At 41.1% G+C, this 27,245-nt stretch overlaps 1 protein-coding gene across 1 annotated transcript in view; it reads left to right on the top strand.

The window, feature by feature from the left end:
- Window positions 1-1,115: 1,115 nt before the first annotated feature.
- The window catches only part of LOC119735581, a 40,406-nt gene continuing 14,276 nt past the window's right edge, over window positions 1,116-27,245 (top strand). The window contains 15 exon segments of the mRNA XM_038209345.1: window positions 1,116-1,667; window positions 3,586-3,766; window positions 6,754-7,052; window positions 9,547-9,686; window positions 11,066-11,240; window positions 12,708-12,830; window positions 13,621-13,884; window positions 14,936-15,307; window positions 16,397-16,777; window positions 17,779-17,956; window positions 18,914-19,212; window positions 20,892-21,052; window positions 21,913-22,087; window positions 22,970-23,092; window positions 26,291-26,572. Of these exon segments, the coding sequence (XP_038065273.1) occupies window positions 1,520-1,667; window positions 3,586-3,766; window positions 6,754-7,052; window positions 9,547-9,686; window positions 11,066-11,240; window positions 12,708-12,830; window positions 13,621-13,884; window positions 14,936-15,307; window positions 16,397-16,777; window positions 17,779-17,956; window positions 18,914-19,212; window positions 20,892-21,052; window positions 21,913-22,087; window positions 22,970-23,092; window positions 26,291-26,572 (3,301 nt within the window). The 5' untranslated portion in view covers window positions 1,116-1,519.

The raw sequence follows: 27,245 nt of genomic DNA, 5'->3' as shown, positions 1-27,245 counted from the left end.
ATGTAGCATCGATCAAACCAAAGATGAAACCAAATAGTTTTTGTTCGATGTTAAATACCTTTTGGTTAATTTGTAACAACTAATTTGCATGTGGCAACAAATAGTCATTTTTGTTTATATTTTGAACTATAATGAAATTCAACGCCTGTAAAATTGTGTACAATACTTTTAATAATGATGTTTTAAAAATCCAATTTAACAGAGGGAGTAATAATTATATAGGCATACAAAGCTAACAAGCAGTGAATTTTTGTGTAATATTAAAGGTATTTTTTTTGGTGTAATATTAAAGGTGAATTTTTGTGACATATTAAAGGTATTCGCACGGCGATTTTCAAAATTAACTAATCATTATATTGTTTGGAAGCCGCCATGACACAGGTTTGGGTCACATAACAAACCCAGAATTTACATTCACGGAGAAAATGGGGGGGGGGGGGAAACCAACCAGGTTGTTTGCATCAGGTCAGCGACGAATTCCTTTTGGATTCATAAATAAAGCCATCGAGTTTTGAACAAATTGAGACTTGCGCCGTATGAGATGCAAATCATGTGACAATATCGGGTCCTTCCTTATCACCAAGTTCGCCGAGGCGGTGGATTTAGGACACTTAATTGGCCCACTGCTCGTGTCAGTGAGAATTCCACCTCGGCGGGGCCCGCAGCTTACCCCAGTCGGCGACTTGAACGCGGGCGTATCAGCGGGCGTATTAGCTCGCAAACGTCCCAAGAGTATGAAAAGAAACATGTGACATGATTGTGACTTGGATTACGACGAGCGCTCTAACCCCGGTTCGGTTTTACGGTATCACTGTGCGAACGCGGTTCGCAATTGTTGAAATGATCTTTCCTCCATGATCTTTCCAACTCGTGGTAAACGCACTATACTTCAAATAGAAAATGTAAAAACAAAGATCATGTCCTGCCCATTTACGTAAGATGTAACTTTGCCTATGAGTTTGCAAACGTTCAGCAACTATTTTAAGAACCGTTTAAAGTTTTGCCATTTGACGCCTGCCCATTGGGCGGATCCAGGAATTTTTGCAGGGGGCCATCTCCCCCCCCCCCACCCCCCCCACACCGCGAACACAGCCAAATGAGGGCGCCCAGCCCAATATAGCGTTCGCGTTTAACGCGACGCGAGAGTGATGAAACGAAAGATCGTTTAGCGGGAAAATCTTTGGTTTTGTACTACATGTAGTTCAGAATTCTCTTGCATCTTGTCTCCTTTGACCTGCCAGTGGACATAGTGAGGGGGCCCACGGTCATCCCACTTGGTTTTCCCCGTCATAGGTATACTTTTGCCGTCAAGAACCCGAAAGTTTGGCTAGCTGGAGCTCCATATGGTATAAAAATAAAAAAAAGTAACTAGCATTAGCAAAGATTCCAGGCGGCGCTCACCACGTGGTCTGGTCGTGTAACTAGTACGCGGTATTTATAGCATGCCTACCGGTAGCTTGTCTAACGTGTTACGTAGCTTGGAATACCCAGGAAGGAACCATCTGTACTCGACTCTAGCATGTCTATGGGAGATTCGCCAGTAGTACTGACGAATTTCCTACGTCATGTACCGAAAGAGCTGGGTGCTTTTTGCAATGGATCGAGTAGAAGATCGTGCATTGGTATTGGTCAGCGAACCGACCAGGCGCTACTGCAGCATCCCGCTGGTAAACTAGTGTTTTCTGTCGAACGCCAGCTAGATTTTATATGCCCTCCTTTTAAAGGGAAGATACAACATTTGCAAACATCACAAAACGAAATTATCACGAAATACCTTACTGGATTGTTCCTAGGGAACGACAGTCTAAAGCATCCTGTAAAATCGTAGTGGCTCCTGGTGTGCTGAAATTTTTTTTAAAGATGGTAATTTTTCCAACGCTGGTCGGCCGACCAGCATTGGAGAAAACTTCTTTTTTTTCTTCAAAACCGCCTAACTTTTCATAATTAGTTATTCTGCATTTTCTTTGCAATTGATTATGCGCCTATCAATTGTTTCCCCCACCCCTTCCCTGTATTGCTATATCATGGAGCAAGGAACAGAAGGAGTATAAGAACTCTTGGGCGATTTACATTTTTGACCAAACCCTAACCCCCACGGGGTATTCTCTAGGCACCCTGCCAAATGCAACAGAATGCATTGCCAGCCTTGGTACCAAGTTACCTATACCCTGCCAAATGCAACAGAATGCAGGCATGGAATGCATGCAGATCAGGACTGTGCTAAATTGCAACAACTTGCAACAACTTTTTACTACTGGTGCATTCTGTGGCATTTAGCAGGGTTAGGGTTCCAATCCTCGGGAATGTCCATAGCTACAGCACTGTGACCGCAAGCCCGTACCATTCATTGCGTGACTGCAAGCGGCCATTGAACACGATGATCATCACCGCCTTTTTGTAAACCAACAACCTTTCTATAGTCATGTGACGTTGTTGCTCTATTTTGGTTTTAACAACTGTGCAGTTGTTGGAAGGGAGTTATGAAATCAAGTTATCGATGTGCAGTTGTTGGTCCTTGAAAGCGCTGTCTGTTCCTGTCATTTGAAGATGAATTAAATTGTTTTCCGATAAGTTATCATGGATTTTCGACTTTTTTTTTATTGGTAATACATCATTTATGAAACATGACATTTAGGGAAATTTCCTAACGCTTCCAACGGAAAGGATAGAGCATATTTTGTTTGTCATGAAATGATTGTTTCAGTGATATTGACCACATTGTGGGCCAGTGTTAGCCAACTCCGAACAAACACTTTCAAAATCAATCATTTTTGGCGATGTATGACGAGTGCGCCTACGTGTTACCATAGTGCTATCCAAAAATCAATGCAAACTCTTTCTTCAAGCTTAAGTGAGCGCGGATCCCAATAGGGTAGTGAGCAACTGAATAAGCTGGCCGCCTGGTGCTTTCTATTGTTGCTTTCAAGGTGGTGACGATCATAATAACTTTGAAGTAGGGTAGTTCTGACTCCTGTTCCTTAATTACTCCATGGTCATATAGTGTTCCAATATCTGTGACTGGAATTGACTCGACTCGACTCAACTCGTCTCAACTACACACTGATTTGACTCGATTCGACCCAACCTTCTTGACCTATATGACTCAACTTGACTCAAATCACTTCTTTAAAAGTGTGACTCGACTTAAGTCACACAAATCAGTGACTCGTTACAACTCTGGCTGCAGCGCAGCTGGCCATATTAGCCTAATATTAAATTATTATGATGGAGGTTCGGCTTGCTTTAATTGCTTGCGCCCCCAAAAGGCAAATTTTCCTCACTTTCTTTTTGTCACAGGTTGTGCCAGTGGGCTGGGCCTAGGATAGGGAGGTAGTCCAGTTCCTTGGCCCCTTAATGCGGGCACGTGCTCACTGTAAATTCACGAGGCCCCCTTCAATGGAGATTGGAGAAACCATTGTGCACGTACGCTATTGACAACAAAGCAACTGCCCCTGATGATGGCTTATCTGAGCAATAATACTTATGCCATTGAAGGGAGCCCAGAAGTGATAACATGCCCAGATTGGCCTATAGATATATCCCTAAACCTGGGTAGATGATGATCATTTGTATTTCATTTCACAGACAACACAACCTGTGGCAAACAGACTGCCAACCTTGTACCAGAGACTCGCATCATCGGAGGGAAGAACGCCCAGGAAGGGGAATGGCCCTGGCAGGCTGCCATGCTGCTTGGCGGCGGACAATTTATATGCGGAGCATCTCTGATTGATCCTGAATGGATCCTGACTGCAGCACACTGTGTGTAAGTTTTGCCAGTTTCCCAAACAACATCTGCATAACATGCAGTTCGACAGCTCAGTTGGATAGGATCGTGATTTTGTACCTTAAGGGATCCTCTTGATATAGGTTTGAATCACCAGTTGTACCCGAATTTGTTTTCTTTTCTAATCTGAGGCATTGGAGAATTATTTTTAAAGGGAACCAAAGTCTGAATTTCAGTATGTTCGAAAATACTTTTTTATGCCCCGCGGCGAAGCCGAAGGGGCATACTGTTTCCGCCTTGTCCTTCCGTGGGTGGGTGTGTGGGTGGGTGTGTGGGTGGGTGGGTGTGTGTGTGTGTCCGGACAAATCTTGTCAGCGCGATAACTTGAGAAATACTTAACATATGAACTTCAAATTTGGTTTGTGGATTGTTCTTGGTAATCCTAAGAAGCCTTTTCCATTTGGGGCCAAAAGGCCAAAGGTCAAGTTCACAGTGGCTAAAACAATAGAAATCTTGTCAGCGCGATAACTTGAGAAATACTTTACATGTGAACTTCAAATTTGGTTTGTGGATTGTTTTTGGCAATCCTAAGAAGCCTTTTGCATTTGGGGCCAAAAGGCCTAAGGTCAAGTTCACAGTGGCTAAAACAATAGAAATCTTGTCAGCGCGATAACTTGAGAAATACTTTACATGTGAACTTCAAATTTGGTTTGTGGATTGTTCTTGGCAATCCTAAGAAGCCTATTGCATTTGGGGCCAAAGGGTCAAGGGTCAAGTTCACAGTGGCTAAAACAATAGAAATCTTGTCAGCGCGATAACTTGAGAAATACTTAACATATGAACTTCAAATTTGGTTTGTGGATTGTTCTTGATAATCCTAAGAAGCCTATTGAATTTGGGGCCAAAAGGTCAAGGGTCAAGTTCACAGTGGCTAAAACAATAGAAATCATGTATTTATTCTGAGAATATAGGGATTAGGGATTAATTCATATAAAACCTACAGAAGACACTAATGCTGTCAATGAATGTTCCATGTGACCAAGGTACATGTAAGTTGATGTTAAAAGAGTGGTGTTATGTCATGGGAACTGTCACCGTTGCGGGGCATTTGTGTTTGTAAACACACCTGACTTCTTTCCTTCTAATTTTCCTTTTTCTCATTTTTTAAGAGAAGTAAAGTCCAAAATGTCATGGCGTGCACCCCATGGGGATGTCATGTGGGAAAAAAATCTCTGGCTTGCTGCATGCTGTGTATGTTATATGAATTTGAACGTAGTACACATGAAATAAAAACTTGTCAAAAATGCCTGTTTATGGCATGTATGGTTTACACTGAGGACACAGAATAGAGAATGGTTGTGTGTGTCTATGGTGTAAATCGAGGACACACACATGCAACATCATCGATGAATTGAGGACAGGAACCAAATCGAGGACAACCTCGATTAGAAAACGTGTACACCAGTGAGAGCTGTTGCAAAAAAGCAGTGTTGTAGTCTGCAGTGTTGTATACTGCACCCTGTGCAGTATCAGTGTGCGATATGTGTGCGATGTACGGCCAGCCTAAGTGCCAGCCAGCCTCTTTTTCTGACCTACCGACCCTATTTTGGAAGGCATGTAATCGGAAGCAGAAGTATGTGGGTGTGTGTGTGGGGGGGGGGGGGGGGGGGGGGCAAGGGAGGGGGTAAATACATTGCAAAATGTTGCCAGAAGGGAATGTTCCCGGGTTTCCATTTCTTTAGTGGATACACACCTGCCCAGAGTTGTCCATACTTTTATGTAACAGTGCAGGCTGTCAAGTTTAGATGGAAATTGGCATATTCTTTTTTCATTCATCAGTGGCCGCATGGCAGCTGTGAGGCCGGCCAGCAATGTGAAAATTAATCTTCTCTTTAATCAGACTTTATAACATATGTGCTCTGGTCGGTGGCTAAAACAAAACTGAGTCTTTCCAAGCTAAACTGAACCACGGGATGTTGGACTGTGTCTCACACATTTCTGGGCAAACCACACAGCGATCATAACCAAAGTAACTTCTGTATAAGACAACCGAATGCATAATAATCCCCCCGAGGGCTGAGGGAAAGCCTTATTTTTGCACAGTGGTTGTACATGTTCTAGGATGAAATTACAAAAAAATGTACACAATACCACATGTGGGAAAAAAATCCATTACAATTGGAATTGAAAATGATCCATAACTTATAAAACCATACCATGGACTATTATTTTTAAGTAATTCAAAACTTTAGCATCCGCGTTATCTATTCCTAAGGGAATAAATGTGTGCTTTGCCGGTTTTAAACACTTTATAAGACCGATTGGAGTCTAGATGCTGATATTCGACTCGGGTCATTATCAGCATCCAGACTTGTAACAGTCTTGTAACAAATCTAAATTTTTCGGTCCAAAAGTCAAAACAATTAAGTAACAAATTGTATCTCCAACGATTATTAACAATTTTACTTCGTGTTTTTCAAATCGCCCCTCTAGCTATGCTATGATATGGCCTACTCGTATGTAGATGGCGTGCACGTCGCGTGAACTGAGTGATGTGGCACAGAACGAAGCTGTGCCGGTGAAGTGTGAATTTAGGACTATGAAATACCAACTCACCGGTATTGCAAATGCCTACGTGAGGATTGTCAATATTCAACCAAAACAAAATGGTACTGGCACCGGATTTAATTCATGTGACAGCCGAAGAGTTTAAGACCAGCCAGCCAGTCTTTATCAACCGTTTAAAAGTGGCCACGTGACAAACTATATTGACCAATAGGAATGAAGGGTAAACTGTCTGAATTAACATTTAAGTTGTTCAGATTTTACAAGAAAATAATGAAAGAAAATCATTCAGACACAACTGAGGTATTTCACAACAAGTTTGAAATATTTCACCGGTTACATTTACACCGAATCACAAGAATCATTTTTTTTAATGGACAATTTTCCCACGACAAAATTCATGCCCAAAGCACCAGCAACTAATGTGGGATGATCCACTTTCCAATTCTTTTATTTTTCAGAGTTACAGCAACGGAACATCCTGAGTTATTTGAATTCAGAATGGGAGTCAGCAATTTAAAAAACGAATCTGTTCACATGCAACAGCGTAGGGCGATGGCCTTGTATATACATCCCGGTTACAAGGTCAGTTACGGGTTCAACTATAAACCGCCCTTCGATATCGCGCTCTTCAAGCTGGAGTCAGCCTTCAATATCACAGACTATGTGAGGACGGTGTGCTTGCCTGAGGAAGGGACTAATATTACAAGTGGTGCAACTGTTACGATAACTGGATGGGGGCTCACAGACCCACTGGTCGGTAAGCCTAATCAGATGTGTTTTTGGAAAAATGTGGCTGTACAGACTGCTTCTACTTAAGGGAGCGTCTCATAAGTTGGAACGCTCGGAACGTTCTTATTGGAACGGCGTGTTCCCGAACTGGAACGCTCCGGCGTTCCATTGGGAACACGGGACCGTTCCGTTGGAACGGCAAAATCCCTTTGCGAGTACGGTCCAGCGGAACGGTCGGGCACACGCGTTCTATTGCGCGTTCCAGCGGAGCGTTCCCAGCATATCGCGTATACGATGGCCCAGTTTCAAATATTTGCCCATATTGCGTCAGGAAAAATGGCGTCGCGATCTCCTGCAAACTGTGCGTCACTGAACGGTAGGTTTTGCCTGTTTTTGAGGATTTATATATAATATTTGGACGTGACTGTGAAATTTCTGTGATGGTTTGGGTAAATAGTTCAACACAAGGTACGAGTGAGCGTTAATGCGGATGGAATCTTGGTAAATCCAATGATGTAAATATCGTTTCTGTGGTGAAATGTCGGTAGCCCCGAACCTCACATCACATGCAATCGCTAAGCTATGGTGAGTGTGTATTCACATCAAAGTATGCTTGCGCAAGAACAATATTTTCTTTAAATAATACTTTGATAATGCGTACTAAATTAAGGGAAAACTCCCCAAGAAATCGTAGATAGGGTAGGGGCGAGGGGATTTCGAAATATTTCTAGTGAATTTCTGTTAAATATAATCGATTACGAAACGCAGTGGCTATTGTTACGGCAGATGTAAAGTTCTTTAGTGAAATTTCGCCCTGAACTTTTACATCGCTACGGTGATTGTGAATTCACGTTTACAATTGATACAGGGCGCATGTTTGTAGAATGCATGCAAGAACAAAAATTGTCTTTGACACTACGTAATAGGTTTACTGAAATTACCCGACAAAATAGCGTAGAAGGAGTGAAGGATTTTGAATTAAAAACAAATCATTTCAAAACAATATAGCCTTCATCTCGAAAACAGCCCCGCAGATAAAATGACCAAGAGCGCCTGTATGTTTTGTCATGGTACTACGCTATACTTTTACGAAATAAAACTAGAAAAAGATAAAAGCGGAGCTTACTATTGACGATATACTTTTTGTCAGACAAAAATCTACGTTTGAGCATAAACTCTGACTCCAGGTCCTGCTGCACGGACGTACTCACGTATACCCGAGCGCGAATACCCATCCGTGCAGCGTTCCGCCGGGAACACAGTGTTCCCTCCCCGTTCTAGCTGGACCGCAGCTCAGTGCGTTCCCTTCAAGCCGCGGAACGCACCCGCGTTCCATTGGGAACACGGCACGTTCCCGTTGGAACGCCTGGCGTTCCAACGGAACGTTCCATTGGACCGCGAACGTTCCCGACTTATGAGACGCTCCCTAAGTGATTGTGTTTAAAAGCTATGGCAAGTTGGAATTTTTTTAAAGTATTTTCTAACAAAGTTGGAAATGCCTCTACAAATTTGCAACGACTGATTATCATTGACGTAATATATGATGAAGCAGGGGTGTCAGGACTCTGCATTCTACTTTTACTATCTTTGTTGGTCTGAGACAAAACTCGCATCAGTTTTATTTGTTTTGCACTTACATGAAGTTGCATGAGGTGCTCACTGTATCAGCAATACATCAAGTTATAAGTCTCTCTTATAGGACGCCATCTTCATAGGAAAATTACAACTGCGTGTTCAACGCCATCAGGTGCAGGTGCGCCAGTGTGCAAAATGTTGTAAACACACGCGCATGTTCAAAATTTCTTCAAAATACGGTGCAGTTGATGCGCATCACGAAAATTTGACTCCCAAAATGCCGATACACGTGGCAATCTGTAGGAAGTGCCCTCATTTGAGAGAGACCTATTTGAAGTTGCCATTCAGTTATTCAACTATTACAGAAACTTCTCTTGTAGTATGAGTAGTGACGTTTTGGGCATAGTCCTTTGTAGACTCTGTACATAAGCAATGGTAAAGTGACGGTGGGAGGCCTTTAAAACAAAATGACTCCCCTCTCGCCACCCCACCCCCCCCCCCCCCCCCCCCCCCCCCCCCCCCACCCCCCCCCCCCCCCCCCCCCCCCGCCCCACCCCTTCCTCCCAAGGGTAGCCATGTTTGCAGACATGACTTAGATCATCAGTCTCACGTTGTTTCTCAAACCCCAGCATTGTGTGCATCTCCAGCTTCAAACACCCACCCCCTCCCCGCCAGTTATAAAAACATTCTCACTACTCTAATGTGCACGAGTACACGGTCAATAAGTATCAAGGAGAGATACACTTGCATTGCATTGAACCTTGCATCGATGAATAAAATGCTAAGATTTTTCAGATAAAATCTGTCGTGAGGTAACTTTGCATCACTTGCAAATCAGAGAGTGCACGCAGTGTCTCCCACATCTTGAAGTTCTTGTGAATGGTGACACAGACCCTTTAATGGTCCATAAACACTGTTTATGTTACTCTGTTGGCTCTTACATCCAGGTACACCTGCTGAAGATCTTCAGGAGCTGGAAACAGTAGTAGTGGACCAGAGCGCATGCAAGTTAAACTGGGAAACGATGTTTGACATCCGAGATGAAATGCTATGTGTGGCATTGGCTAGTGGTGACGGCTCCTGCTATGTAAGCATAATTTTTCTCATCTTGCTTCTGGGTTCCCTTCAACTACTTCATCTAACTATAACTAAAGAACATGGAGAGAGCAACTTGCATTGCAAATTGATAAAAGTGGTCAATATTACACTCTGAAATAATACAACAGCCATTACTGAAATGGATGGATTGGGGGTTTTGTATTTTATAGAAAATATTGCTTCACTCGAACTGTTTAAAGTATTGTGTTTGTAGATGCTGGAAAAACCAAGAAACAAGTCATGTTCTTGTAGCCTAGTTCCCTGACCCCACTTTAGATGAAACCGAGCAATTTATAGACGACGGGGAATTGTAAGGCCAGGGAACCAGTCTAGCTGGCTTGTACCCATTCACCGATGTGTAACCGATGGAAAACAATGGGACTAACTAAATTTTCCACTTTCAAATTATAAGGCACTTCCGGTTTGGACCGGAAGGAAGGGTCACATGCTCAAGCACACACGAGATAAAATGAAGATCCTGGATTATCAATTTCCGCAAACGTCAAGTTCAGGTCTCTCACGGTTGATTTTATATTGATTTTTGAAGATTAAATCTATAAATTTTAAACGTGACGTCACGTGACCCATGGTGACGTCATCATGACGTCACTTCAATTTCCATCTATAGCACATCCCAGTCTAGGTACAAACATGAACCAACTTTCAACCCAATCTGTTTTTGTGTGTGTTATTTTCATTCAGTGATAATGAATGCACAAGAGGTTTGCTCATGCGTTTCCCTGTAGAACAAAAAGCACATATCTCAAATATGGCTGCAATTACATGCCAAAAGCACATTAGTCTTGGCCCGAGACGTCACATTGTTGCATTGTTGAAGAGCTCTTGCACAAGTTGCACAAGTCTTTTTTTACTTTCTCACACTTACGTCTTGAGATAATCTTGAAGCTATGGGGGAAATAGTCGTTTTATGTAAATTAGACAATTAGTGTATAAAATATTAATATCTTCGAACAAAACAGCGGCTTCCCGTTTGATACCTGTAGTTACACTCGCAGGGGTATCACTGTGTTTCATATCTTCTGAGCGATGCTTGATCACCGCACATAGCGCGTATGTTTACAACCATTGCACGAAGACTATAAACTTTACAAAAAAGGCTACAGCGCGGAACGTTTATTATTGCACGCGCGACTGAGATAAACCATTTCGCGATCACTAATTGGTTCCCTAGGAAAGCTTAGAGAGAAAATAAATTATAAAGTTAAACGGCTACTACAGGATTCCGAAGTCTAAGATATGAACAATCCACTATCGATTACTAGCGTCTTGAGCCAAGACTAAATGTACATCAGCACCAATGGAAAACAGGAGTGTACGACCTACCGGTATGTCTTGTTTTGTTGGCAGGGTGACAGTGGAGGACCATTGGTCATGAAGACTGACGAGCAATGGGTGCTTCACGGAGTCACTAATTTTGGATTTCCTTATTGCTCATCCAGCAATGCTCCCAATGTCTATGCCAGAGTCAGCTCTTATCTGGATTGGATCCAGCCTGTGTTTGAACAAGGGGAACCTGATAGCCGTAAGATTATGAATAGCCACAGATTTATCTTTGTCTTAACTACTCTTAATTCTTAAATCTAACCCTTGATTATACAGTATTTCGATGGTTCGTGTCAGCCACTTTTACATGGGGCTGGATGTCCAGTGTTTTAGTCGAATCAGTCACAAGTCTTATCACAAGTAAATCACAAGTCTGGTCACAAGTCTAGTCACAAACAATAGGATATGAACAATCATGAATGCCTTTATCACAGATCATTGTGTGGCTTGAAATGTGTATGACTTCATCTACTTGCGATGGACTTGACTACACCACCACTGATGTCCGTATTTTGTTCTGCCGAAAAGAATGTGGCATTGGTTTACTGCATAGTAATGGTTGGTACATTCAAATATTTTTCTGACAGAAATGTGCAGGGAGTTTTGCTTAATATCACTTCTAGACCTTAAACACACTAATGTTTCCTCTGGAGAGTCTGACTTTATAAGAGATATGGGAGTAGCCAGCAAGGTGTTAGGCTGAGGTTGTGGTACTAAGGGATATGCACTTTCCCCTTTCTTTGTTCCAATCAGTGTTTTTGAGGTATCTTAACATTTCTTGTGGAAAGACTTCAGGCTTTACACAAGATTTACACAGAATGTGTTTGTTTGAGAAACTGCACAAACTCCAGTCTGGTTGGCAGAATGGAATGTTCCCAACCATCCATCTCTTTGACCCAGGTTCCAAATATGAGCTGGGTTTTCATATTCTATTTGATAACTTGGGATTTCTTCAAACCGTAAACTAAACCTAAAATTGAATACGTCTTCATCTTTGTTTTCTGGAAACTTGTCATATCTTATAATGCATCTTAGGACTTAAGACGAGTCCCTGCTCTAAGATCAATCCTAGCTAAGATGCATCTTAAGACCGATTTTACTAATCGCATCATAAGCAAGATGCATCGAAATTGCCAATATGCTAGCTATATCATGTTTGTTTCTACCACCTAAAGAAATGGCCATTGAAAAAAAAGCACAAAAACTAACTTTCCTGCACGCGTGCAAAGAAGCCGACCCTTGGAAAGAAAAATTGTCTTCTATATAATATAAGTTTACACGCATCACAAGATATAATTAAAATTAGCTACAGAAACTAGGCGAAAAGTCATTTTTAATTGAGAAGACGGTACAATCATTTTGAAACGATATGCATGTTCAAATCAATGCACAAAGTCATATAAGACGACCCTAAGGTGAGTTCAGTAGCATTGCTAAGGAAGTTAAGATGTGTTGAATGAATAAAACTTTGGTGACATTGATCCTAGGACAAGTCCCAAGTAAAGACGAGTTACCCATCCTAAGACACGTTTTAGTGTTTACTGTTACGTCAAATTGGCCTGTGAGCTATGAGTACCTTGTGAAGTCTGAATAACTGTGAATAACCTGTGGTTTTATTACTACAGATATTTAATTTGCACTTATTTTGACAATGCTAAATCCACAGAGCCTGTTAAACAGTTTTGTACATCCAACGACTATCGATGTTTACTTGGAGCGTGCCTCGACCGATCTGTCAAGTGCAATCGTCAAGCTGAATGTATTTCCGGAAGTGATGAGGAGTTTTGTGGTATGATCAGATAACATTTTTCATAATTATTTTATTGTTAAGTTTATCACGCAAAAGCTTCAACTTCAGTGACAATTCCGTGTATATATACACATATTGTTTAATTGGAAATCATCATAAGATGGAATTTTGTGTCGGGATGATATAAATCAAATTATAGGTGTTGCCCTTCACCGACGTTTAAAACACTGTATACTCAGTGTGTAACCTCCCGAGTGAAAGTTGGAAAAAATCACTCGGGTGGGACTTGAACCCACGACCTCCTGCTTTCTAGTGCAGATGTCTTACCACTCGACCACCGAGCTAACGGGATCGGTTGGCTGGTTCGAATCTGATGTACATAGCAGCGGGTACCGCATAATTGGAAATCATTTGACTTAAAGTGGTTGTGTAGTTAGTAGTGCAGTGATATTTTCCTTGCCATCCACTGCTGGGACCCGGGTTCCAATCCTACCCAGGCCGATATGTGAATTGGGTTTCTGTCCCTGAGAGATTGTGGGTTTTTCCATAGAAAAGCATTGTGGGGTTTTCCTAACCTTTACAACTGAACAGTACTTCATTTTCTCCTCTCTGCATGATTACCTTGTCTTTTGAGCCATAGTGCCTGCACAGTATTGAGGAATACTTGGTTTCATTACCAGAAAGAATTGAACTTACCTGGGGATATCAACGGTGTGTTCATGAAGTGACAAAGACCTAGAGCTGTATCCTGCAAAATGTCACCCTGAGATAATTGCATAATCCGTCTGGAATTACATGTACTGAGTTATTTTTAATTGACCCATTACAGATGGATTGATGATCCTCTTCGACGCTTTTTACAATGTCCGCCTGAACGACACATCCATCCGGGAAAGTGTTCCAGTCAACTCACCTGAAGAGTGCGCACGCATCTGTCTGGATAATGAGAAGTTCCGTTGCTATGCATTTGATATCATTACCATGGATAACGAAACCATCTGTGCAATGGCTGAGGAGGGATATGCTGTGACATCTCATAATAGTCCATTTTATGACAGGAGTGTAGTACATTTTCAGTTGGATCCAACTGTAGGTAAGGTTAAAAATCATCTGAATTTTTTTTTTTTTAGCTTGGTATAGTTTAATACAGTATTTACTGCAAAACACTCCAGCTGTCCATAATACCTATCGCAGCATGCAACTTTGAACCGGCGTGCTTCGCATGCAACTATTGACCAGTGAGGAAGGCAGCTGCAGCTGGCGTGTGTAAGACTTAATTGGCAAGTTTCAAACATTAGAACATTTATTCAGGTGCGGTTTCTCGTAATCGAATACTAAATTATTCAAAAGGGACAGCTCTAACATTAGTTATTTTCCCATAGTTTACAAGGTTTTTATGAACAAAAACGAGATGTGCTCAGTCATTTTTTGTAATGCAAGTGCATTCTCAGTTTGTTTGATAGCATCTGTGCCATATTTGCATATTCATTGCCATTTTCCTGTTAGTTTAATGATGAAACTGAGGTCAATGACCAAGTCAAAGTGCAATAATGTTCACTTTGTAGCAACGTCGCCAGCGTCTGTCTGCGACCAAGTGCCGGCACTTCGGCCACAACTATAAAGAGCGTGTAATATTATCGGGTGTCAATTTTTCAGTCATGTGCAATATCTGTCTCTCTGCATATTGTCCACCAGTACTGACAAAGTGGCAAATGATTCTTACATTCTGTCCCTCTTTCCCACACCCAGGAATCGTGATAGCCCATTTGAAACCCATGAGTGCAAACAAATGGTATTCTTTGTCATGACTGATAAAGTTGTGAAGCTGCAGCCATAACAAACTAGTTTGCCTTTGCCACCACTGCATCACCAGAAGTGCATCTGTGTTTCACAGAAACATTTGAGATACTTGTCACAAACTATGCAATGAAGACGTTGTAGTAGAGTTTTGATTTGACAATAAAGAAGACTGTGCTTGGCCGTTCAAGTTATCCTCTTGTTTTTAGCAATTGCCTTGAAACATTCACATTTAAAAAAAAAATGTAAGAACTTTATGACGTATGTTTGTATTGCTTAACAAGTTTGCTGAGAGTGGTTGTATTATTTTGCAATACCACAATGCATTTTGTGTTTTTTCTTCACAGACAGCAATCCTAATCTAAATATGACTCAACGTACAGGATTCATTAGCACACCCCTGAAATTTAGTGACGAATATGAAGGCCCAGAAATTGTCAGATTAGCCCTGTCTATTCACCCGCCGGGAGGGGTCAACCAGATCACCTTCACGTTTGCCGGAGTCGAGACAGACGAGGAGGAGGGAGTGGGAGACTCATGCCAGAATTTTGTTGAACTTAACGGGACGCAGACAGACAGCGTGATGGCTACACAGGAGCGTATCTGCCTGTACGCCTTGAAGGAGAACAACGTGGTGGAAATCAAAGGCTGGTCATTTAAACTGGCATACAACACTGCCAACATCACAAGAAATAAATTTGTGGCTATATTTAAAGCAGGTATATCTTTGCAAAGTTCATCAAATTTGTGAGAATTAAGGAAGTCTCAAGCAGCCTTTCACTAACAAACTTGAAACAAACAAAAACCATGATAAGTTGAAATTACTTCAACAAAGTGAGATTCTAAAGTTTGTATCACTGTGGCAAATCAAACTTGGTACAATGTTAATCTTCGTGTGGTAATTAAACACTAATTGGAACAACAACCAGTATCTGACTGTGACATTACTGTAAACTTACAAATTAACTTACAGAAGTAAGAGAAAAAAACGGCCTGTTGTTTATGATAAAACATTGAACAAACTTTCTCTTTAAATATTTGGTCAATGAGCTGTAGACAGCCCTGTTATAAAAATTAAAAAATCATTCATAAATACCTCAGACAGTTTAGCTATTCCTATTGGTCGAGAGCCCGTCACGTGGCCGGTCTTAAACGGATGATAAAGACATGGCTAGCTGGTCTTAAACACTTTTCCAGTGTCACAATAAAATGTGGACTCCTAAAATCCAGTGCCTCTTACCGTTTCATTGGTTGAATGTTCACAATCCTCACGTAGGCATGCGCAACACTACAAGCGAGTCAGAATTTTATAGTTCTAAATTCAAAACGCAACGCCCCAGGTGCGTTCTGCGTGACATCGCGAAGAACATGTTACGCGCGCGTCAATCTCCATAAAAGGGTTGTTTACATCTTACTCGCCAGCTGAACACTCCATTATTTTGCTAGAGGGATGTTTAAAAAAGCATGAAGTGAACTTGTTGAACAAAATCGGGATTTTTTGAACGAATTATTTGATATTTTTTTACGGATAAGGTATTTATGAATGGGAATAAATATGTGCTCGGTCGGTATTTATCACTCTGTTTAATACCGCTTAGAGTCTGGGTGCTGATAATTACCCTCGCCTCCGGCTCGGGTAATTATCAGCACCCAGACTCTAAGCGGTATTAAACGAGTGATAAAAACCTCCGGAGCACACATTTATTCCCTTATTATAATATGTGTGGACACTTAGCCGACATAAAGTATTAATACCAAACCATAAAATATTAGTATAAAAGCAACCTGTTTTGTGTTTCTCTTCATAGAATGGAAGTGTGATGAAGCAATCATGGTAGACGATGATGATGTTGGCTACATTACATCTCCTCTGTACCCAGCCCCTTATCCATTATACCTGAATTGTCACACTCTCCTGATGGCACCTGAAGGCGCCCAAGTGGTTCTGGAGTTGGTCTACTTTGATATAGTCTTGTGTTCCTCTGGAGACAACATCGCCATTTATGACGGCCCTAGCGAATCGTCTGAGCTACTCATCAGCTGCTACAGTGGTGTTTCGGAGCCACCCCAACAACTAACCAGCTCCAAGGGGGCGCTGTTGATTGTTTTCACGTCAGATGGCAGCAGCATTTTTCCTGATAATCCAGGATTTAACTTGGCCTACTACAGCCGTGGCGAATTTGATCGTGGTAAGTTATAGGCTAAGCGACAGCACAACAGTTCTTACAGTTTGGGACACAATCTCAGTGAGGAGATCCAAACTGGCACGGAGGAAACAGTCAACATAATTTTCTACATTTTTGTGGGCAACTTCTGATCTGGGGCATCAGATGTTTTTTGTCTCGCCTGAACGAAGTTCAGGAAAGAGACCATGCAATCACTGTGTCTGTCCGTCCGCTGGGATGTCCTTCCGTATATATGTATGTCGGTATGTATGTGGTATTTTGGTTAAAGATTCAAGTCCCATTGAAACCAAACTTGGGTCATAGATGCAACATGGCAACCTTCATATGATAATGATGTCAAAGGTCACATACCAAGGTCAAAGGTCATCTGAGTTTAAGTTGTAAAATAGGCTGAAATTGTAAATTGGTCTCATTTCAACAGTTGCAGTCCTATTTGAACCAAACTTGAGTCATAGATGCAAAGTGGCAACCTTCATATGATAATGATGTCAAATGTCACATACCAAGGTCAAAGGTCATTTGAGGTCAAGTTGTAAAATAGCCTGAAAATGTAAAAATGATCTCATTTGAAAAGTTGAAGTTTAATTGGAACCAAACTTCAGTCATAGATGCAGCATGGCAACCTTCATACATGATAATGCTGTCAAAAGTCACATACCAAGGTCAGTTTGACTTTTACATACCACATCCTCCAAGCTTAAATGCGTGACCGTTGAGTCTTCACTTCATGCTGCAATTCAGTGTAAAGGTTCTATATTAATTAACAGTTCATACAATTCCACCCTCATTACTACCCACAGTTATTTCTACACTGATCAGGGCCCTCTCATCCTCATTGTACTACCCCCTGCCATTGCCACCCTACAATGTACACCAGGCAGTCTGGCCCTGAGTAGTCACTCTTTCAAAAGAATCAAACAGAAAACAGGCGAGACACGTGTTTCGAGAACCACCTTGTTCTTGTCAACTCGTAATACCCCATTATTTGGTGTTCAATTTCGCAGACAACACAACCTGTGGCCTGCAGACTGCCAACCTTGAACCAGAGACTCGCATCATCGGAGGGAAGAACGCCCAGGAAGGGGAATGGCCCTGGCAGGCTGCCATGCTGTTTGATGGACGCTTTGCATGCGGAGGATCTCTGATTGATCCTGAATGGATCCTGACTGCAGCACACTGTGTGTAAGTTTTGCCTACTTCAATCTCAATCAGGGTTTTTTTCGTTTCACCTGGGGGATCGAGAATGGGGAGATGAGGAAGGAGTTTGCATCCCACCAACTTTCCAATCTTGGAACTGCAGTTGCTGATTATGCAATGTTTTAACTCCATGCAGAGTTGTATTGACTCGAGTCAATGACTCGACTCAAGTCCGACTCGAGTCGCAATTTTTGGTGACTCGACTCGACTCGAGTCCCTAAGGGCAAATGACTTGACTCGACTCGAGTCAGTGCAAGCAAATGACTCGACTCGACTCGAGTCCTCATCAGAATGACTCGACTCGACTCGACTCGAGGAAGGCTAATCAGACTCGAGTCCCAAAAATAAAAGCAAAACTTTGCGAAAATAGTTGCAATGACTTACGCCAGTGCTGGTTTTTGTTCACGTCACATTACAATGTTCGCGAATAATGTATACATATACGTACGTGGTTTGATCAGTGTCCCCATTAGTTGAATGGCGATATCAGCTGGCACCCCCTTTTTTATTTTCATTAAGAGTCAAAATGGTGTCACCACATGTAGTAGCCCGAATGTAAAACTAAAACAGCCAAAAAGTGACTTTCTCTCTTGTGATTATTAATTGTATAGCGTTAAATACTTGACTCGACTCGACTGGACTACACACTGTGACTCGACTCGACCCGACCTTCTCGACCTAATGACTCGACTCGACTCGAGTCTCTTCTTTAAAATGACTCGACTCGACTCGAGTCACAAAAATCAGTGACTCGTTACAACTCTGGCTCCATGATCACAAAAGAAAACAAAGACTTGAATTGTGATCACGTATATTCCATGAATGAGTGCCAATGTCATTACACAGTCAGTTGCAAACAAAAGATTTTGAAGGACCCAGGTTCAAACTTTGACAATTTGACAAACTTTGACAAAACACACATTGATTTTGTTTTTCTTGAAGCGGCACTGCTACAGCCCATCCTGAGCTCTATGAATTCATAATGGGGGCCAACAATTACCGTGAAGGATCAGAAAACATGCAACGGCGCAAAGCAGTGGCCATGTATGTGCACCCAGGATACAGTATCGCTGGGATCAACAAGTACGACTTCCACTACGATGTTACACTGTTCAAGCTGGAGTCAGCCTTCAACATCACAGACTACGTGAGAACTGTGTGCATGCCCATGCAAAATATGACAGATTTTCCTGAGGATATGGTTGGTACGATAACTGGATGGGGATTCATTAGTTTCACTGGTAAGTATAGGGGAGTATTTTTGTCTTTTTCATTCAATGATGCAAACTTGATCTGATATAATTTGTTCTGCAAAGGAGCTTTGCATTACATTAACATTGAATGGCTTTCTCTGTTATTAAGAAAATTAAAAAAAAAATATCATATTTCTGAATTGATTTCAGTCCCCTTGACATGGGCATGCTGTAGAGGTTACCTAACCTGTGAACAGGATCTATTCCAATATTTTAATGTAAAGCAACAGGAAGGAATATGGTCAGAAGTCCTCAAGGATGTATAATGTCATGTGCCAAACATGAACAACGTATTCAGTTGTTTGGTTACAGCACCTTCTCACAATATATCATGCAAACCAAAATATATCATACTAAGGGCTATTGACCTATCGCGGTAGAATGGCGTTAGAATCGCGTCAACGCAGCTTGTGAAATATTGTCCAATTACATGATATACAAATGGACGCAGAATGCGCATAATCTGAGACAAACAAAACTTAACGTCAATTCCACGCACAAGTGGACTTGGCTGAAAAGTGGACAATTTATGAAATCTTTTGAACTACAAGCATCACAGCCTCAAATGTGGTATCAAATCAAAGAGGACAACAAAACCTTTCATTTGAGTGATGTGCCGGTGAGATGGAGTATGGTCAAATGTAATTTTTCAACAAAAAAAAACCTGTTGTGGGAGCTAAAATTGTGGATTTTAGGGAGTCATTTTGGTATCTGTTTTCACATGCAAATTGCAAGTGTTATTGTGATTTTGTTTTGTTTTAAGACAGAGAAAGGTTCATATTCTATGGCAAAAGGGTTTTTTGGGTTAGATTTTTAGTTTGTTACTTGTTTTAACTTGTATCAAAAGATGGGTGGACCAACTGTAATACACAAATATATATGAGTGGATCAGCGTGGAATGGGAGGAATATTATCGCAAGGTAAAATCTGGACCTTTCAATTTCAACTGGAAAAGTCCAGATTTTACCGAGTGATGACATTCCTCCCATTTCACAATTTAATGCCACTCAATATTTGTTATATAAATGACATATCCTTGTCATTGGATATTTTAACTTTTATTTCAATACAAAATTGGTGGAAAATGTATTTCTCTCTTCCAAACCACCCCTTTACAAAAATGTTTGAACCCAACGCTGTAGCACTGGCTCTTTGGAACAATACGCGCAACGCTGAACGCGCACACCAGCATGCATTTGCACACAAATACCGCATCATGGAACAAGACTGATCCTAACTGTTAAATAGTATTTCCCATTCCCCATGGGACTTTTTGAGCCCCGGCGTGAATTGGAGCAATAACAAATGTCACGTGATGTGAGTTCCACCAATCAAATGACAAGGATCTGTATGTTGGTTATATAATGCTAGTTATCGCATGTTACCAAAATGTACCCCCTAAAAATCTCATGATTAGTTGCCATATGATAAGTTTTATGGTAGCAAATGACTTACACCCCAGTGAGAACATTTCCAAATGCAAGATATTTAAATTTATGCCATTTCCATTATAATGGTTTAACAATTAACTCGCTATTGAAATTTGGTATTCAAAAACTCTGATATAAACCGCTTCAAATTTGCCACTTTTTGTGATCACGTTTGTGCGGGGGAACATGCCCTTTTGTAATAAGTTTGTACCCCACTTGTCCATGTGCTGCATGTAGGCTCGGTTAGTGAACATCTTCAAGAAGTGGAGTTGTTCCTGGTGAACCATACAACGTGTGCTTCCCAGTGGCTGGAGTATGGTGGCCTTATCTCTCCCTCGATGGACAACTTAATTTGTGTGGGACGTCCCGGCGATAATGATGGCAAAAGCGCATGTTTTGTAAGGGCCATACTTTATTGATATTTCCTTTTAGATGTTTCATTTAGCAATATTACCAAACTTTCAAGAAATTACCTTTAAAGTGCTCAAAACTATCACTTATAATCATTGGCCCATCAGTGGAGATAGATATTGAGGATTATATATTTAATGATTATTGACTGCTGTGCTGTGGGATATGGTGTTTTTAGGGTGCATGCGTGGCACCCAAGGCAAAGCCGAGAGTGTTACGCGTCCCAAGGGGTTAAGAATGCCATATCCCACATCACAGCAGTCAACAATTTTGTTTTATGACATAGGAGACCAGACAACAACAATCCCCCTTTGTTTTGATTTGATTTGATTTATTCGCCATTTCCACACAATGGTGATACAGATTTAATATAAGTTAACAAAACACATCAAAATTTATCTAAAATCGTATAAAAAATAAAAAATAAAACATAGAAAATCCACATACAGTAGAAAAAGCAGGGATAACACAAAAATGTTTTAAAAACCTATTCCCATTGCGGTCCCAATTGTGGTGTTGGTCATTGTGTCCCCTAAATCTCAGGAAATTGTTTCTTCTTGTGTCATGGAGCGCTAGTCCACAGAAGGGGTACTTAGTCATAGAAGCCCTAATATCCTTCGGAGTAAAAATCACAATGCTAGCAACATTAGTAATGCTACAAACATGAAAATGAAAAAAAATGAGTGTTGATATGGAGTTCCAGAGGATGCAGGTTCAAATGATCTATATTCCAGTAAGTTTCAGCCGTTTTTCAATTTTAAAGTGTGAAAAGTTCAACCCCGTGTTTATTTTTAAAAGTGTGTTCAAAGAACACGGGGGTCATGAGTGTTTTTTGTGTTTCTTACAGGGTGACAGTGGAGGTCCATTGGTTATAGAGTTAGACGAGCAATGGGTGCAGCTTGGAGTAGCAAATTTTGTGGGTAATGGCTGCTCAACGGAGTATGTTCCCAATGTCTATGCTAGAGTCGACGCATATCTGGATTGGATCCAGCCTGTGTTTGACCAGAAGGAACCTGAAGGCCGTAAGAAGAAAATCACAACAGATAGTTTCTCGATATGTATTGCAACTTGACATGATCTTCTGAGATTGAAGTTCAGCAATATGAAAAATTCATTCATTGTATGGTTTTATGAAAAACAAAAATAAGGAAAATATTTCTAGAGGAGCCGTGTTTAGATGAGCTTTTGGGAAGAGTGGGGAAAAGGTTAGACTATAAGGATGCGCATTTTCAGGTAGTTTGGGAACAGTGTACCTGATTGCAAAAACAGGGTTACCCGGGTACCCTTTAAAAAACGTTACCCCAAAATTCCACATAATAATATTACTCAGCAGTAGCACAGCAAGATACAAGTACAAACAGTGACCTTTATTAGCAAGCGTCATGAAAATGAAATATGTTTTGTTTTCCCATGTAGCCTGATTTTCTTTTAAAAAATTCCCCACAAATGACGTTCAAAATCTTTCTTTTTTATTGACTGTGAAGTTAAAGTTGCATACGGGGACCTGATCTCATAATCTGGAACCGGTTCCTTACATTATTGGTCAGATACACAGTTATCTGATTCCAATGTACAACCCTACATTAGACAACAGTAGAATGGGAAGGGGTGAATTGATTTTGAAGAAAATTGAATTTGGATAGGGATGGAAGTAATTGTGTATTAACCCTTCCCTGTCTTTCTACTCGGGCTCAGGTTCCTTAAAATTACAAAGTTTATTTGGAATTTAGAAAATGACGTTTTAAATTAATGATATCAAAATTGTTAGTGGAGTTGACCTTAAACTTAAACATGTGCTTCCTGTACCATTGCTTGTGTGAGAATTACAGTGGGTAAAACATCATGTCTGTGCAAAGTACTGCGCAGTGTGTAATGCTGTCTCGTTGATTACGACTCGTTCACAGAGCCTGTTTATGAGTTTTGCCCATCCAAGGGCTACCGGTGTGAGCTTGGAGCATGCTTAGATCGATGGGTCAAATGCAACGGCCAAACCGACTGTACTTCTGGAAGTGACGAGATGTATTGTGGTAAGTTCAAACATGTCAAACAACACCCTTTCCACATCCTGAACAAGTAGCTAAATATTAATATATTAGGTTTTGCCTTTCTTCTGATGTAAGCTATAAGTACAGTAAACTCTGGCCAAGTCGGAACTCTCGAGACCCGGAAATTTGTGACGACTAAGCGAATGCCATCATTTTGCTTCGATTTACCTTTGTTTATCTCCTTAATGCTTGTGTTGATTCCAACAAATTAATCCTCGTATTGTATCATCACGTTTGGGGTATTGATAGTGGAGACCATGTATGTTTACAAAATACATATACATGTACAGTTACGAATTAAATGCATGTGTGGTATTGACTGCATCATTCAATAAGACGACCCCCAAAATGGACAGAGCGCATGCGCACAGGACTGGAGGGGGTACTGGTAATGCTCACGATGCAGTAGTGGGAAACCCCTTGGCGCGCTTGGCTGTGCAGCGACACCAATGCATGCAGTGATCACGGGCCGTGCCGCACTGGCCAAACCACTTTTCACTGGACATTTCTTGCCAACCGCAGTGCAGGAAGTTGATGCCAAAGAGTGATTTTTTGAATGCCGACTTACACAAAGGATTTTGTTTCGCTTTTTATGGAAAGGGGACCGAGAGTAACGCGGCGACTTGAGCGAATTGGCGACTTATAAAAGCCGACTTAGAAATAAACAATTCAATGGAAATGCATTACAGACAATCAGGGCTTTAGGCAGACGGCCGACTTGAGCGATTTGACTAGTTGTATGATGTCGACTTGGCTGTAGTTTCTGTAATGTGTACATCAGTGCCCTTAGATCTTATGATCACATTTATTTGTAATAGGTTTCAAGGCAGTATTCCAGTGATTTTAAAAATCCATCTAAAGGTTTGGGTTCCTAGCTCTTAGTAAAAGGTTTCCCAGTTTGGGAAAACAATTGATGCATTTGATCGATCAGGGTAGTTAATAAGTCAATTTGCTTTTTTTTTTTTATCAATTTTTAATTTGATTTTGATCACTTTTTTTTTATTCTTTCATTATGTTCTTCAATTGTTGTTGTTACATGTATTATTTTTTAACTTTCCCCTTTGTGGTGTTTTTTTACTTCCTTTTTATTGATATGCAAACTGTTTTTACCTCTGTCTATTTTTAATGTTTTACATGTAAATGTGCCCTTATTCAGGCTTTGGGCTCCAACAGGAGAGTGAAATAAACCATTGAATAATAATAATAAAGTAAAAAATCCACTGTTAAAGATCAGTCACATTAATGTGGCAAACATGGACTAATTTGGAAGATTATATATAAAGTTATTTAGGACAATCATCGTAGATTTTTTGGTTTTCCTATCTCAAGATTGAAAAAAAAATCAGTCAGGAGGGGAATTTATATTTTTTATTTTATAAATTCAGCTTCTTCACATCGAAAATGAATTGAGGGGACAACATCTGATAAACTTAAAAGACAACACAACAAACATGAAAACTACTTAATGGGGCCTGATAGTACCAGTCAGCTGCAGCGGCGTAGCTTCATGGGGTGGGGGGGGGGGGGCACGCGCCCCCCCCCCCCCCCCCCCCCCCCCCAGTTGGCTCCCACTGAAAATTGGGCATCCAAGAAAAGCACAGCCATATGAGTTACCATGATTAGCTGGAAGGACATAAAGTCCTTTTTTCTCGTGATTGTGGGCATATTTTTCCCCCAATGTTTTTTTTTTTTAGTGAGTGGCTGTTTGTAACTTCCCTTGGAAAGCAAATAATGGTAGTTATTGTCTAACCATGGTCTAATGCAGCCATGGTCTAATGTAGCCACGTTTTGAACAGCGCCCCCATGGGAAGAGTGTTCAGCCTCCCCCCCCCCCCCCCCCCCCAAATTTGATTTTACGGAGGTCGGGTGTCTGGTGAAAAAAACCTGTCTACCTTTCAGCAAATTTTTTTGAGCGCCCCTCCATTGAAACCTCAAGCCCCCCCCACATGCCCCCTTAGGATGAGAACCCTGGGTACGCCGCTGGTAAACTGTTTAATGACCTAGGGTTTGCGTCTAGAATTTAAAAAGGATAATGAACCTCACAGCGCAACCGTGCCTGTGGATTTGGTGAGGAAGTTTTCTGGAAAATTCACTTTTTTTCATGAAAAAACACATTTTCAGAAAAAAATATAAAATAAAAAATAAATCAGGGCGGGAGTGAAAATCAAGGAGGGAGGTGATGAAAACCTAAAAATCAAGGTTGATTGGCCTTAAAATAATCTACAACATCGAACGTAAATAAGGGGAATTTCGGCCATAAAAATTCTTTAAAAGTTGCCTCGCCCCCTCTGCTAAAAGCCAGAGTGTAAAATTATATCAATGAGGACAGCAAACAGAAGAAGCCTGTTTGCTTGCACTCCCACAACAATCGTGGCTGCTGGGCCTGTATTGGTTTCCCACAGCATTAATAGACGAGATGAACAGGTGCTTCTTTTGTCGTTGAATTCTCGATCTTCCCAACTTTTGATTAATTCTGCCAGGGAGAACTTTGCAAAAAACTGTGCCCCTCTCCTCCTTTGTTGAATCTTCGAAAATAAACGCGCCGTCAGACAATGAAACCAAAATTGTTTCAATTCATGACAGAATCGTAAATCGAAATGTGTGAAATGCCTTCATTGTATGCATGTAGAAGTATGGCACAAAACAGTTGTTTGATTGTAGAGCCGTACCTTGATGTCATCAAAATGGCTTGTAGCAGATGCTCCCGATGTTTTCCTTTTGTTTTCCTTCTAGTTTTTAGCAGAGCTTTTTTACTTTTAGTCGTTATGGCTGCTACACTCCTCATTTCGTTTTCGATGTAGTAGATTATTTCAAATATAAAGTTCAAAATTAGTCCAAGTTAGTCACATTCACTTAATTCCTGTAGCGCAGTGTTCAAGAAAAACTCTATAAATACATGTAATGACGTCTTGGAATAAGTTCCAATTCGTGGACCATAAGTTGACTAGTGGTTTGTTGTGCCTGCTATATTAAAATGTAAACTTTTTAAGTAAAACATTGATTAAATTCAGCCACTTCATTCCAGATTTCCACGTCTATTGTTACATAAGCAGCGACCTACCCTTAATTATAGGTCCCGAATCCTCTAGACTATTTTTTTGAACAATTGCCAACTATATAGTTTGTGGTCAGACTTGCACACAGATTTAACTGTTCATTTTTAATTGTACTCATTTACAGAAGGACTAATGCTCTTCTTCGATGCATTTTACACTGTCCGCCTGAATGACACATCCATCCGGGAAAGTGTTCCAGTCAACTCATCTGAAGAGTGCGCAGGCATCTGTCTGGATAATGAGAAGTTCCGTTGCTATGCATTTGATGTCATCACCGTGGATGGCGAAATGATCTGTGCAATGGCTGAGGAGGAATATGCTGTAATGCCTAATGAAGCTGTGGTTATCGGCCAGCGAAACATGGCCGATTACAGAGTAGTACATTTTCAACTGGATCCAACTGTTGGTAAGTATCTAACGAAATGCAGAACTGACAATTAAGGGCAAAACCTAATTTGATTTGACAATGAAAACTTATGAACTGTACATGGCAAAGGTCGAGGGCCTAATGCAAGGAGGTTCAAACGAATTCTAATCCTCTGAAGAAAAAGAAGATGTTTCCCTAATAAAACAACCACAAAACAGAACTCTTGGATTTGTCTTTTGGGCATTTAATATGCACCAGATTGCAGGAGTTGATGTCCTTTTTAAAAAGTGTTCCCAGGGGAGCATTCCTCCGGATCCAAGCCATTGCATTTCGCACCCCCTTCTGCCAATCCTGGGTACTCCCCTGAAGGTATTCATTTTGTATATTTATCTCATCCTACAGCTTTCTCACGGCCTACGGCCATGTCACTCATTCCATTACGGAAAACACGTCGCCTCTGTTTACCTACATTTGCATATCAGCGCGCATGTGCACAAACCTTCGCTGAAAAGAATAGACTTGCCCTCCGCGCCCACTACATGTCCCTTAAATAGCCCTGTATGCTTCAGTGTGAACATCATGTGAATGAACATACAAACACAAACTGAACTCGCTGTGCTCTTAACAACGGCAGATGTCGCCAAGACGAAAAAGAAAACTGTTCGCTCAAGTCATTCTTCTGGGAAATCACCCTCCAACCTACACTCCAAGC

This window comes from Patiria miniata, unplaced genomic scaffold, assembly GCF_015706575.1.
Source record: "Patiria miniata isolate m_02_andy unplaced genomic scaffold, ASM1570657v1 HiC_scaffold_10, whole genome shotgun sequence".
Taxonomy (NCBI): domain Eukaryota; kingdom Metazoa; phylum Echinodermata; class Asteroidea; order Valvatida; family Asterinidae; genus Patiria; species Patiria miniata.
This window is presented reverse-complemented; position numbering and strand designations above follow the sequence as displayed.